At 40.0% G+C, this 14,420-nt stretch overlaps 1 protein-coding gene and 1 long non-coding RNA gene across 7 annotated transcripts in view; one reads left to right on the forward strand and one right to left on the reverse strand.

The window, feature by feature from the left end:
- The window catches only part of TOPAZ1 (testis and ovary specific PAZ domain containing 1), a 40,509-nt gene extending 34,040 nt beyond the window's left edge, over window positions 1–6,469 (reverse strand). For 2 of the 6 annotated variants that reach the window (XM_027675472.1, XM_027675475.1), the window contains exons 1-2: window positions 5,103–6,469; window positions 1,131–3,693 (exon numbers count right to left, since the gene is read on the reverse strand). In XM_027675472.1, the coding sequence (XP_027531273.1) occupies window positions 1,131–3,693; window positions 5,103–6,249 (3,710 nt within the window). In that variant the 5' untranslated portion in view covers window positions 6,250–6,469. The remainder of the gene's footprint in view (window positions 1–1,130; window positions 3,694–5,102) is intronic. The other 4 variants (XM_027675470.1, XM_027675474.1, XM_027675473.1 and 1 more) reach the window with 3 other exon arrangements.
- Window positions 5,857–13,440, forward strand: LOC113963924. Its single transcript, XR_003533008.1, has 3 exons — window positions 5,857–6,080; window positions 12,908–12,980; window positions 13,361–13,440. It is a non-coding gene; the product is annotated as an uncharacterized LOC113963924 (long non-coding RNA).
- Window positions 13,441–14,420: the final 980 nt, after the last annotated feature.

The raw sequence follows: 14,420 nt of genomic DNA on the forward strand, positions 1-14,420 counted from the left end.
TGCTACTACAGACTTGCCCTGTTCTCCAGAGGCTTGTTTTGGCAGAAATTTTATTCTTTTAACATCTGAAAGTTTCATATTCTCATGTCCAAAACACTGTTCATCACCACAAAAAAGATTCCTTTTCCCTTTTGCACATAGGTGTAGGACAGCAGAGAGTAAAAAAAAAAAAAAGAATGCATTTATAAGGTGGTTGGTACAACACTGAAAATAATTAAAACATTACACAAAATATGGACAACATAAAGCCACCCAGAAAGAGCACACAAAGAAAATTAAAACACCCATCCCAATAAGAAAACTAATCTTCAGAGGAAAATCTTGTATTATTTTCTATCTAGACTTTACGTTTTCCTTTGTAAGATGAAAATATCAATCTTAAAACTCTTTCACTGAACACAAATATGAAAGCTTAGAGAGAAAACAGACTAGACAGTCGATGAGTTCATCTACTCCATGAAGTACTACCTCGTTTACAAAAGTTTGTTTCTACTTTAAACTTCTCTTCCTCTTTGAATGTCTTTTACTATCATCTCAAAACCAAGAAAAACATTAATACCTAATGTTTACACCAGGAACTTGTTGAATAAAGATGCAGGATCATAAATATCTGTAATACTTTAGCCAAGTTATGCATTTGAAAACTATTCACACATCTGGGGATAGGAAAAAAACAGGGAAGGAGAATGGCAGAATGGAATACTACTGTAGAGACAACCATTTACTCTTACAGATCCAGCAAAAAAATAAGCTATGTAGAAAGTAATAACATTTCTAAGTATTATACCACTTTACAGATAAGAAAAATGCCCCCCAAAACCCTGCTATCTCAAATCAGGTCATATTAAGAATATTACTTTCAATTATCTTTGTTTATACTTTCATATTTCACTTCACTTGGTCTAAATCAGTCCTTTCGGATTATGTTTTACTTCAATCCAGTTTATCCAAGCTCTTATGAAGAACAAATTAATTTATCTGGATTCAGAATACTGACATACCTTAATCAAATTTGACACTTAGAAGCAACCCAGAAATTATTCTTTAAAGAAGCCTGGCCACTACAATCAAAGTACATGAGAAAAAAGTACTTAGGAGCATTGTAAGAAAAAAAAGAACTATATGCATACCCAGAACTATTCTCAACTGCATGTCTCTTTTCTGAGGTAATGGGAGACTCGGGCTTTGTGTCTTTAATGCAGATATTAGTAGAGGACACTTTCACTGGACAATTTTCACATGGAAGGGCTAGCTCCTCTTCATTATTGGTTCCAAAAAGATCAGGGTCATCCTGAATCACATCAATGACAAGAATATCTTGCTTGTAAGCTTCAAAAATATCTGGTGAATTTTCACTTTTATGTTGTGAAAGAATCTCTTTTGATTTGCTATCATCACTTATTTGCAATCCAACAGGGTGGTCAACTGAATTCCAAGAACAATCAGGAAAACTAGGTTTCAACACACATTCAGAACCGGAAAAATCAGGCACAGATGACTCTGGTTGTCCATCAAGAAGAGGATGTCGATATGAAGAAAAATTTTTGGGGAGCACAAATATCCCATTTGAGAAGTTTTCGGAGCCATTGTGCTGAAAGTCCTTACTGTCAATCTCATATGCTTTTTTCTTTATAGAAGCTGTAGATGTAGCATCACTCATGACAGGAAAAGGGTGCTGCTCAGAATTTACCGGGACAGTCTCTTCACCTGTCTTCTGTCTTCTTGAAACACCAGTGCTTTCAAGCTCTAGTGGACTGCAGGTTTTTCTTTCAAATGAATGGACAGATTCCAATTTCCTGGATTCAGGTTTGTTTCTACATAAAGGAATTCTGAATTTTGTCAGGTTTTCAGGTTTAATTAGCTTTAAATCAGAAAATGTCTGGTTCACTACTGACACTTTGGAGCTAAAGTTTATTCTGTTTGTGTCACGTGTAGATGTACCTTTCTGGACTGTCACAGATAGATTTCTTTTTGTTACATCTTCTTCATTTCTATCTTTTTGTTTTGTTGTACCCTTCTGGACTGTCACAGACAGGTTTTCAGTTGTTACCTCTCCTTCACTTTTATTTTTTTGTTTTGTTGTACCCTTCGGGACCGTCTCAGACAAGTTTCTATTTGTTACATCTCTGTCATTTTTATCTTTTTGTTTGGTTGTAAGATTCCAGGTTCCTTTAACTTCTTGCACATCATCATGGTTAAAAGCCAAACCACTTCTATCTGCATTAACTGATGATTCCCCATTTTCATCACTCATTCTCAAAGTCTTGTAAATATCTACAGAAGAGGGCTCTGGTGTTTCAAGTGAAGTCTGACATTCAGTATTTGGATCAATTCTTTTATGTGCAGATTCTTTTGTAATTTCTGCCGATGACACAGGCAAATCCAACTGTCTCAAACTCCCAGTCACAGCACTACCTCCTACAGCTTTAACACTGCTTTTATCAGAGGAATCCTCAAACGCAACTTTTAAAAGTCTTCTTCCTTCTGAGATGGACCCATGATTTTTATAAACCCATTCAGAAGTCCTGGCACAAGATTCAACAGGCCAAATTTTTTTACCAGTCATGGGTACTGTTCTTTGACAGGTAAACTGCTGAAATTCCTTATTAACATTGTTCAATTTTCCCCCTGTCTTGCTTTTGCAACAGTCACAAGCATCATGGACCTGAGCTAGCGCTCTCAGGGTACCTAAGGCAGCTGACTGATGTGCCACAATGCTTGAATTTTCTCCTTTCGCTATTACAGAGAGCTCAGATCTCTTCTTAATGGCATTTTCAAATGCAGGTACTTTAGTACTCTTCGTTCTCCAGGCTGATATATTTTGTGCTTCATGAGTGTTTTTTCCCATATAAAGATTTAATTCATCATCATGTGAATCTGACAGAGTATGATTTAGTCCTGAAACTGCAAAGGAGCTTGATATTGCAACTGCTGCTTCTGCTTGTAACTCACACTCACTGCATTCATTAGCCATGTCCGTGAAAGTATTCTGCACGGCTGATTTCTCTGTGATTTTCATCTTTTTTCTAGGCTTCCTACCAATATTCCACTTTTTTTCCCTTAAACACTTATTGCTTTCACTCAGACAGCATGAAAGATAGCCTTCTCCATTTTCATTTTTTTCTTCATTAGACGATAAACCACCTTTTATGGGTGAGATCTTATTTGGCATTCTACTATTGCTGCAAATTGTATCACTCACTTCTACAGTACCATGGGCTACATGAAAAAATCCATTTAATTTATAACTGCTGGTAGTTCCACTAGTTGAAAGCTTCACTAATGTATTGATGTAACTACAGTCCTCTAATCTCACATATGGATCCTTTTCTGTTGCACAGAGCAAGCCACTACGATGTTTAAGGGCATTTCTACAACATTCAGCATCACATTTTACAGATGTGTTCATCACTTTTTCAGCTGCAGTCAAACTTTGCAAGTGCTTGATTTGACCATTTCTGGGTTTTCTTTTCTTAGGCTGACTTTCTTTATACCGCACACCAGACTTTTTTGTTACAGCATGGCATAGAAAGCTCTTGCTTTGAGTCCCACCTAGAGCAGCAACCATAGGAGATTTAGAGTAGTGAGATTCCATTTCCTTAGAATCTTCTGATCTGTTTTGCTCTGTCTTTACCTTCTTCACAGCCTGTGAAGCACCGGAATCTTGCTCAATTGCTTTCAATTGTTCCTTTGCTGATTAAAAAAGCACAGAAAACACTAAAAGACTACCCTATTGCAATATTTTATGAAGAGAACAAAAGAAACCAAACCCCAACATTCAAGGCTACTAAGAACATGACACTGGATAAGGCTAAGATATTTCTGTAAAGTTTTACCATTTTTAAAAAATGAACACTATCAGCAGACTTAAAGTCTTATTTTAAGAAACAAATGCAAATATTAACAAAACCTTAAGGCATCATAAGGGCATTGCAAGTTGTATATTTGTTATACATTCCACAGAGGTGGAAACCAAATTAGAGCAAGTCTGGCATGAAAACGCAGATGCTGTTTGCACACTCAGCCTTAAAATCTTTTGTTCACACAGTAGGATCTCTGTAATAGGAAAGCTTATTCAGAAGAATATATTTCAGATACAGAGTCCAACCAAATGCATTAGACTGAACAAGATCCAGCGAAACTACAGGACTTGCATTTTTATAGACTACGACTTTTTATTTCAAAGCGAATACAGATTATGTAAAAAACAGTACATCTGAAAATTTAGACTAGAAAATGTACTCAAGAACACACTAGTAGATGTGGGTTTTTTTAGATCTTAGGTTTCAAAGATACAATTTTGATCTCAGTTTTTCAGAATATGGTTTCTAGATAAAACATTTATTAATAATCTACAGTAAATATTTGTCATTTGAATGTACCCACATTGAAAGTAAGAAGAATGCCTTTTAGACAATCATTGTGAAAAAATAAAGAGACTTTTAAGAATCCCCCTTCGAAATTGTTCCAGTTTGATACAACAGTCACTTAAAATGTGAAAATACGATCATTGTTTCTACATCTTTTAGGATTTTAGAGAATAGCAATTAAAAAGCAAAATGTTTTGGAAAAAAACCCCAGCATCCTGTAAAGGCAGGCACTGAAACAAGACAGCATGATATATATTCAAAAATAAATGGACAATATACAGATGAATGAAGAATTGACTCTTATTTTGGCTTTCCTGAAACTACTGCCTCCTTTCCTGCTTGTGCCTGACCTTCTCTGAAGGAATGGGCAGACCGCTTTTGAGAGAAGCAAATTCCAGTACTCCTTATCCAGGGCCTGTTGCTGCCAATACCCCTTCTCTCTCCCCCTCACCCTTCCTCCCTCCTGATACCTCCCCAAAAGGCAACTGGTCTCCTCTTCTTTGTGTTAAAGGCTGCTTCTCCTTCAAGAAAAGCCTTTCCTCTTTCTAAAAATCTGTTTTCTTCCAAGACTTCTATTCACAGTACTTTAAAGCACACCCTAGCTCTTATCTCTACGCTTCAACTAAGTTAGCAGCCAGTTTTTAAAGGGGTCATACTGCAGCACTGGTCCCTTGTCCTGGGAGCCCAAATTCTGCACCTGTACTTCTACAATGGGGCTCTCCAAGTGCTTACCATTTTCCCCTGGGCTATCTGCTCCTTTCTGAGGGACTGAGCTCTGCCACTCTTCTTTCATGCAACGTTTGTATGTCTTTCGTCTTCTTGGTGGTTCTTGTCCATCTACACCCTGTACCAGTGCATTTCTATCCCTCTTCCTCATATTCAGAGCTCCTTTCCTGGACTCTGGACACTGTGCATGCAGTTCTAGCAAGACAGAACTACCTTTCTTTCTGGGACTGTATAGTTTTGGTTTCATCAATGATACCCCACCTTTCTTGCTCAAGCATTTCCTTTCTTTCTCCTGCATCCCTAGCTGTCTTGATCCAACTAAAGGACACCCATTCATCTTCTCTGGTATATCAATCTCTTCCTGACGTTTTGTTTCAGTCATGGCTTCCTGACCCCCCAAATTCTCCCTAAGATCAGGGATTTGCATATTCTGCATCATTACTGAGTCAGTGCATTTCATTTCAGTACTCCATGTGACCTTTCTGCGTTGCACCCTTTCTGATTCTGGAAGACAGGAAATGCCATGTCTCTCTGCGCTCTCAATTTCCTCCTCTGAGGATGGAATTTGTAATTTTATTTCCATACAGCCGTATTTGCCGTCTTTTTCTGAGCTCCTTGAATCCTCTTGGAAAACTGAGAGGTCCACGTGGTCTGAGCAATGTTCTTTCCTCTCAATCCCTTCTGAGAACTTATTCTGCAAAGTAGTTCCTGAGAAAAACAGCTGTTGACTTTGCCCTGTTCCTCTCCTTACAGTCTCTTCACAGCCTACTGCTGCACCCGTACCTGCTGCCTGCCGATCTTCACTCTCGGCTGTGTCTGAAATTGGCGGAGCTACACCGCTGCTGCTTCTGGCAGCCCCCCTGTGCTGTATCCCCCTGGGTTTTTTACCTGGGAATTCCTCGCCTTGCTCCTTCTGCACGGGCCAAAGAGGAGCAAACTGCCCAAAGGAAGCGCTGGCGAGCCTGGCAGGTTGCACGCAGGTAGGTAAGGGCTGCTCTGGTTTTCTCTTCCGCGCCAGGCGAGGACTCCGCATAGTTACGAGCTTTCTCCCTGGCTCACACGCTGCATCCTGGGAGCCGGGGCCGGCGCCTTCCCAGCCAAACGGCCCCACCTCGCTGGCTGATACCATTTTCCCTGACCTCAACCGCGGCATCTCGGGGGCGCAAAGACAGCAGCAGAACCCACAAAACCCGCTCGCAGGTGCACCCCAGTGAAAGCCCGGCACCCGCAGCGGGCACAGGCCCACCTCGGAGAGGAGCACAACCCCTCTCAGGCCTCCCGGGTCACCCGAGGGGGCCCTGGCTGACAGAAAACCCAGGCCGCTCAGGAAAAGGCCACGGCCACAGGCGAGCCCCTCCCGACAGCCTCCCCACCCCGAGCCCGCAACAACCCCTCACAGAGCAGGGCGGTGGAGGAAGAAGCCCCGCGCCTCCCCAGACTCAAGGCAGCCGCTGACCGCAGCCACCCGCGACGCCCTCTCACCCTCTACCCTCGTCCACCGATCCGTTTCTTGACGCCTCCTCCAAGCGCCGCCTGCCCGCCCGCAGGGCCGAGCTGCCGCCGCGGCGGGTAATGGCAGTAGCGGCGTAAGGGCGAGGCGGCGGGGCGAGGCGCGGAGCCGTCCAGAACCTGACAGAAGCCCCGTCCCGGCAGCGCTCGCCCTCCCGCAGAGTCAGCAGTGCCGCCTCACGCCTAACCCCCACCACCGGGGCGGGGCTCAGCATGGGGATGGCAAGAGCGGCTCTTCCGCACCGCGGGGATTTGGCGTCTGCGACGCTGGGCCAGGCGGTGGTGTTGTGGTTTGGGTGCACCGCCGTAGTGCTGCTCCCATGTTGCCCGAAGCCCCGTGCGAAGCTGCCGGGCCCGGCCGCAGCCGTGGCTCATGGGGCGCCCAAGGTAACGGGGTTCTGTGTGGAACTGCCACACCGTGCGACCAAACGCCCAGCTCGCCCCGAGGTGCGAGTCGCGTAGGAAAATACCCAGGCTGGCCCGTTCCTTCAGGTGTTCCGTCCACCTCAGTGAAGCAGTATTATCTGCCTCATGCACAATGCTTCAGGAACCCTCCAACTCCAACGCTGAGGGGTCATGTGCTTGTTGCACGGAATCACAGAACGGGTCAGGTTGGAAGGGACCACAGTGGGTCATCTGGTCCAACCTGCCTGCTCAAGCAACATTGTGTTCCTTAATATCTCCAGTGGGATTGCTCTCTGGGCAATCTCTTTCAGTGCACCTGCGCAGTAAAGAAATTCTTCTTCATATTCAGGTGGAACTTCTGTGCATCAGTTTCTGCGAGTTGCTTCTTGTCCTATTGCTTGGCACCACTAAGAGCTTGGCTCCATCTTCTTGGCACCCCTTCTTTAGATACTTACAAACTTTGATGATGTCCCCTCTCTGAAGGCTGAAGAAGCGCAGCTCCCTCAGCGTTTCCCCCTAAGACAGATGCTCTGGTCTCTTAATCATCTTTGTAGCCCTCTGCTGGACCTGCTTCGGGAGCTCCAGTGTCTCTTGTACTGAGGACATCAACTTTGTATTTAAAATAACACAGATTCTCAGGGCTAATGTTATGGAAAACATCACTCAAACAGATTATATAGTCAGAAAACAATAAAAGTCAATGTTTGGGCTTTGAGTGTGGTGATAGTTTCCACACAGGTGGTGGAGAATACTAAAACTTCAGGACCATCCACCGTGTGATAATGTAAACATATAGAAATTAGCTTACAAAACCAATGTTGTACAAAGATTCAGTCTGAGCAGGTGCTATGTAGGTGCTATGAAAATCACAAGTTATTAAACTTAATAAGGTGATATTCTAATGCCAACAATACAATTAGCAAAATTGCACATGGTTGGTAAATGACCGTGTCCTACAAGCAGTCCCTTTCTGTTCACAAGTGGTCTCTGAGGGATCAAGTGCCTTATTCAAATTCATTTCACTCTGACTTAGTACTTTCTGGTGTTCACATTTAATGCATCCTCCTTTGAGACCTGTGTCACAGCTTTCTGGAAATGCAGTACAGTGGATGTAAAACAGTAGTTGAAAGGGCATATTTTACTAATTGGCATTGGCTCATTCGGTGACTTCAGCCCATGTAACTTTATCTCTGCTTCTCCATCTAGAGGTAGAGATAATACACCTCAGTACAAATAAAGACAGGTAACTTTGGATTTTTGGTAAAAGCTCTTCATAGGTGAAGAAAGAACAGACAGGCTGGGACATTGTTAACTTTTGTTTGCTTACCATCTTCTTAACATGCACATACTTAAGTACAACAAATAAGTCAGCGAGTGGTTAACTAAAACTAATCAAAGCAGAAAATACAGATGTCTTAGACAGTTTCTCCATTGGCTCTGTATCGTGCTTCTGGTCCTTGGGGCAGAAAGGACCCAATAAAAGGGACTTAACAGCATTTATCGTCAGTATTCTGCAAAGCCAGTATTACATATGACATTCAGCTCTGACAAAACTTAACCATTTAGCCTTCTCCAGTGTGTAATAGAGTCTTTTAAGCTTTATAGCGAGATGAGGAAGAAAAAGATATGCTGAAAAGCAGTAGTAAAGAAAATCTGGAAGAATGGCATATAAATGATTTTACTGCTCTCCAGTATAATTTTTAAGAGTTTAATATATATTCAGTTATTTACAATGATGAAAACTCTACTCAAACCAGATTTTCATAAAATGAATAAAATTTACTTGACATGAATACTAATTAAAGACATTCTGGATTAAAATCCTTTGGAAAAAGGGCTAGAGCTTCAGAAAGGACACTTTGAAGCAGCTGTGGATTATGTTAAAAAACAGATTGCATTCAGTTTACAATACGGCTAAAAAGAGGTAGTATAAACATAGTCTTGCAAAGTGGATCAATTTAACCATCTTTTAAGAATACTTGAAAGAAGAGAGATTTTTAATATGTAGACATTTAAAGAAGTTCTGTGTCAAATGTTTATTAAAACTGTAGGTTATTAAAGTGGAAATAACTTTAAAAAATAAACAGCATAAGGAAAAAAATGGGTTATTTTCACATTCCAACCACATTTGAATTAATAATACTACAAGGAAATGTTTAAACTTTATTTTAAAATTATATATTGTTTAGAAATAAAGATAAAAGCTTATTTCTCTTGAGTTTTGTAGTCCTGTATGTCAACATCTAAATGCCATATCTAAGTTTTAGAACTGATTCAACTTTTGCTGATCTATTGCTTAGTTTCAGTGATTTCTTGTTCATCATAGACACTTAAAGACAGTAATAGAAAGATGAAGTACTGAGTGTCTGAAAGTAAAAAAGGAATCCTAGTCCCTAAAACATTTTTTGCCCAGAATAACCAGTACACTCAGAGGTGCCTGGCAATTTCCAAGCAGGAAAAAGGAACTTGTGTGACTACATTTATATAAAGTCCATAAAATTTTATTTTTTTTTTCTCAGAGGAGTGTGTGCACTTAACTCCTGAACCAATATAATTTACATTGCTAGAGTGGAGAAATTGAGGCTGCAGATCTGACAATGATACATTTGAGTAATCTTCCAAAAGTTTTCAAAAGATCGAAATTTATAAACATATAATCCAACTACATAGGTGAGCAAATCATATAATTTTTTTGTTAGGCTCTATTTTAGACTTTGCTAATATACTCACCTAGCAACAGGAATTAAGTTGTCTTTTTTAGCTAGGGAACTGGAAAGAATTAACTCAAAAATGAACTGGGCATTTTTTGTGAGGCAATGTGAAAAATGTCCCCCCGGACCACTTATTTTTATACTGCTTGCATCTTCATGCTTGGCTGAGGGATAGATTTGTTATCTCTAGCAAACCTTAGTGAAAAGAGTTTGGCTGTGCTGTAATAACTGAGACTGAGCTCTGAAGAATATTCCTGATCTGTTACATTCTTAAAACACACCAAATTAAGCCCTTAAGTAATACAACTAAATTGAAAAAGGAAAGAGTTTTAGTCCAGTGTATTTAAGAACCTATCCTATTTTAACCCCAAGGATTTATTTATTAACAGTTCTGAGCTATTAGGTTTGCAAAGGTAGAATCCAAAGATAGTAAACATTGATATGATTTTTAAGTAACTGCTTTATCCTCTGCTTTCCATTTAAATACACGAGTGTTTTGGAAATAGGTGTATTGCTAATCTGTTAAAGTAAGAAGTGTTTTTTTTTTCTCAAGCCATTCATGTATATCCTTCTAAAGCTGCCTTGGGTTTTCACTCTGAGGACTTAAGGCAGGAGCCACCTTTGATATGGCATCTAATGAGAATCGTGCAAACTACCCATGTTGGGCTTGAGGTGCAATGTGCATGTTCGATTCATGTCCTCGGTAGCTCACCTGTGTAGTGTTGATCCAGTTTATACTGACAGCTGTCTGCTTGTCTGCCCTGACACTATGAGCTCTGCTGGACAAGGGCCAGTACAGTGCTGAGAGCAGAGGTACCTCGGTGGAAATACACGATCTGTTTTGTGAAACGGCTGAGTGATTACGCTGCGTGGCATCATGATGGTAGACTGGATTCACCTGAATCCAGTGAGTAGCTGGATATCTCAACCTTTGTTTTGGTGTCTGTTTTTATTATAGAGCTGTACAGGGCAGATTAAAGTAACTTCATTTTCCACCAGTTTAAAATGAGTCACTGGAGGAAAAAGGACAGCTGCTGTATTTCGTAATGAACCATCTGGCATTTCTTGATAGATCCTCTGATTCCTAATTTACTACTGAATTGTGGCAGCAAGAAAATCAAAATTATTGATTGTATGGAATCAATTTCCACTGGCAATTGTTGTGCTCCTTTGGTTTCTGTCAAAGGATAGTCATAGAAGGGATAAGGACCTCTCACACTGAGCTTTACAAGGCTTGAAAGTCATCCATACCACTTGCCTTTTTTTTGGTAATCATGCTGCTTGACATTTATTCTGGAAGACTGACTTTCCAGATAATCACATTTGATCTGAACCTTACAGAAAGTGGCACTAATCGGTTTTAAGGTTCCACAAGGCAGCTCCTGTGTAAGGTTTGTATTCTGTTTTATTCCTTTCCATTCATGGCTCTTTTTAAAATTTCCACTGCTATAAGTCTAAGAAATAAACTAACTAGCTAGCTGGAATTAGAGATTCAAAAAATACAAATGCAGGAGAGAGATGCAGTAGAGGATCAACTAGTCAAATAGAGAACTACGTTTTCAGTCTGAATTTATTTTAAAATTCTCTAAATAAAACATGTTTGCTTTAACTAGATAATACATAACCATGTACCTACCACTAAATCTGCCTTTAGAATCAACTTCTTTTGGTGGCTGGATGAAAAAGATGTGGGACATAGAGGAAAGCATCTGCACACCAGCAAGTACATGACGCCTCCATCCTCCTGCCAAAAAAGCTTATGAAGTGTGATTTCTAGATCAGAAAGTTAAAAAAGAAAGGGAAAAAGGAAATGAAAGTTGAGTTAATCAGAGCTAGAAAAGGCATAGAAATAGTAATGGTAGGGGTGCAGTAAGGCATAGATAGAATGCGATAAACCAGTAGATAATCAGTGAAAACATTGCTAGAAAACAGAACAATAAAATGGCTTCAGAAAATCACTCTTAAAAAAAGAAAGGAGTGGTGAAGACTAAACACAGTCATAGGAAACTTTTCTGTGATTCAGACTGACTGAAGAAACAGTGGGGGATCATCTTCAGCAGTACTCCTAGGAAAAGTAAAGACAGCCTGAACTTTGAATGGTGACAGTGATCAATCGCAAACTGGAACCCAAATCTGAGTCCTAATTAATCTTGCTGTTGGGCATTGAACAGTGACTGGCTCCTAGGTTCAATTTCTTGTGCTATGGTCATCCATTAAGGCTTTCCATCTCTCTCTGCTTAATAGTGCCAGGGTGGCTGACAAGTATAGAGCCTCAGAATAACTTGCTGTGTCTTTTCTTCCTTGAATGATTCATCCATAAGCATCAGCTCACATCCCTTAATATGTTATATAGTTGGTATATGTAGTTTTGAACCTGAGGAGCGTATTTACAGTTCCTCTGTGTTTTTTAGAGCTCCAGATCTCTAGGAAATATCTGTTGCTTACTTTTTTTTTTGAGACTGTGTTACTCTTTAGCAATGAAAGTACCTTTTACAGTTGATGAAACGTAATTGTTTCAGCCATGCTGACTGTATCGCACAATGCACTGACTATAAAGCTTCCTCTAACCAAAGCAGCACACAACCCTTTTAAAATGTTTGCTTTCTTTAACACTGAACATTTTCCCACCAGCATATCCAGGATAATCTATGGGAATAATTGCATGAAAGCTGACATTATTGGTTCATGTGTGCAACATCTTGCTGTGTAGGAAAGAGGAGAGGAGAACAGAGATTTACTTACTTTTGCATTCATCTTCTTACTTTTTCATTTGTAATTAGTTATGCTATTTGAAAACAGCAGAAAATTATCTTCAGATAAACCAGGGACATATTAGGTGCTTTAGTGAGGGTTAGAGGTAAAATTCATTGATGCTAAGTCAAAGCAAGGCACCCATTTAGCAGGGAGTTGCATTCAGCATACATTATTGGGTTAATATTGTCTTCACTTGCATATCTTCATACTTTGATGGGCTGAGTGTCTGGGTCATAACCTCCAAGTGATATCTTAGTTATTTGCATTCTGTGTATGAGAAGACAGGTTTATTTGAAATCTAAATGCTCCCTGTCTGTATGCCCTGCTGCTTAGCCAGCATTTGGGGACAGATAATTTCTTTTTCATCTCTTCACCTAGATAAATATTTTTCTAATCAGCATGAGGATTGTTGATGTCTTTGTGATGCCCCAGGTTCCATACTGTGTTAACTGCAAGAGCGTCCACTCTTCAGCTTGGATGTCATTTGGTGGGTCAGACTGAGAACGTAAGTAATTATGGAAAGTGTTATTTCTGGAGTAATTTTCCCACAAACAACAACTCCGTGACTGAGGAGAGCTGATCAGAATGCAGAATGTCTCAGTACCTGTTGGTGTAGACAAATATGTAATTACTGAAGAAATTAGATGTTTCACTGTTAAAGGAGGAATTATTTGCTGGACTACCCTTCAGCCTTGTCGCTTTCTAGAACAATTCCTTTGACACCATATAGGGAAAACATCCTTTAATAATGTAACACGACAGCTCTGAAACCTCATTATTAGTAATGATTCTACTGTAGTTTTTGCATAATACCAAATAATAATAATATTATTACTATTACATTGGTAGAATTCTAAAGTGAGTAGTTATATTCCTGATCCCCAGGTCAATCAGCTGACAACAACTGAATGAGCCATCTCAAGAAGATGAGATGACATGGTGAAGACATGAAGACATGAACACTTTCTGAGGTGGAATAATATGTTTCCATATGTGGTGCATCTGAATGATTTTTCAGGAGTGTTCCAATAAATGAGCCTCTTCCTTGGTCCATGTGAATTTACAGAAAAATCATTTATATATATAGTTAATGCTGGGTAATGAAATTATAAATAAATGTAAACAATATATTTATTTACATTAAAAGTATATAAGTTGCTCTTGTGCATATGCAAATTGTTATTTATCTTTGCACCTTGTGTTTGAGTTTCCTATTCTGTTTTGAACCTTGAAAACAGACAGGTAATAATTTGTATTCATTTTGTATGCTCAACAGTCTGAAAAGAGACAAGTGAAATCAGTCAGTTGCCTTATGTGGGCTAAGAATGATGCCTTCAGGGATTCAAGATGATTGGGGCTAGGCACATGCTGAACTGAAACCTTTTCCTGTGCCGCAGGATACACTTGATACCTTGTCTTTTCTCCACCATCCCATAACATTTACACATCTATGTTTGTCACATAAATCTGCATTGTGGTCTTCCTGAGGGCTGTTAGCTTTTTGTTCCTGGCTGCTGAGGAAATTAAAAGTTATAACCAAAGACAAATAATTATTTCTAATCAGGAATCTGTTTGGATATTTTTAACTAACATCTTTCCTTTGGTGTAGTTACAGGCTTCTGTGAATAAAATATGTTCCCTTACTCTATAGGTGGTATCTGTTAAAACAGAAAGATAAATAAACACATTGCTGCCTCATTAAAAAAGTCAAGAACTATGTGCAGCATTTAATTTTGTTGCTGCTTTTCCAGAGACCTGTTTTCCAATACCCTCATCGTCCTATTCTCTTTCCCCAAATAAATATTTTGTGTGGAGTGGGATGGGAAGGAGGTTATTATGGGGGGTTCAGAGGCTGCATTGAGTCCTTACATTCACTTTGGAATTTGTTGGTGCACTGGACGTACTGCACTGCCGGGAGGCTACACATGGAGTTGAGTAGAGCTCT

The sequence above is a fragment of the Neopelma chrysocephalum genome, unplaced genomic scaffold, assembly GCF_003984885.1.
Source record: "Neopelma chrysocephalum unplaced genomic scaffold, ASM398488v2 Primary Assembly neopelma1_26, whole genome shotgun sequence".
NCBI lineage: Eukaryota > Metazoa > Chordata > Aves > Passeriformes > Pipridae > Neopelma > Neopelma chrysocephalum.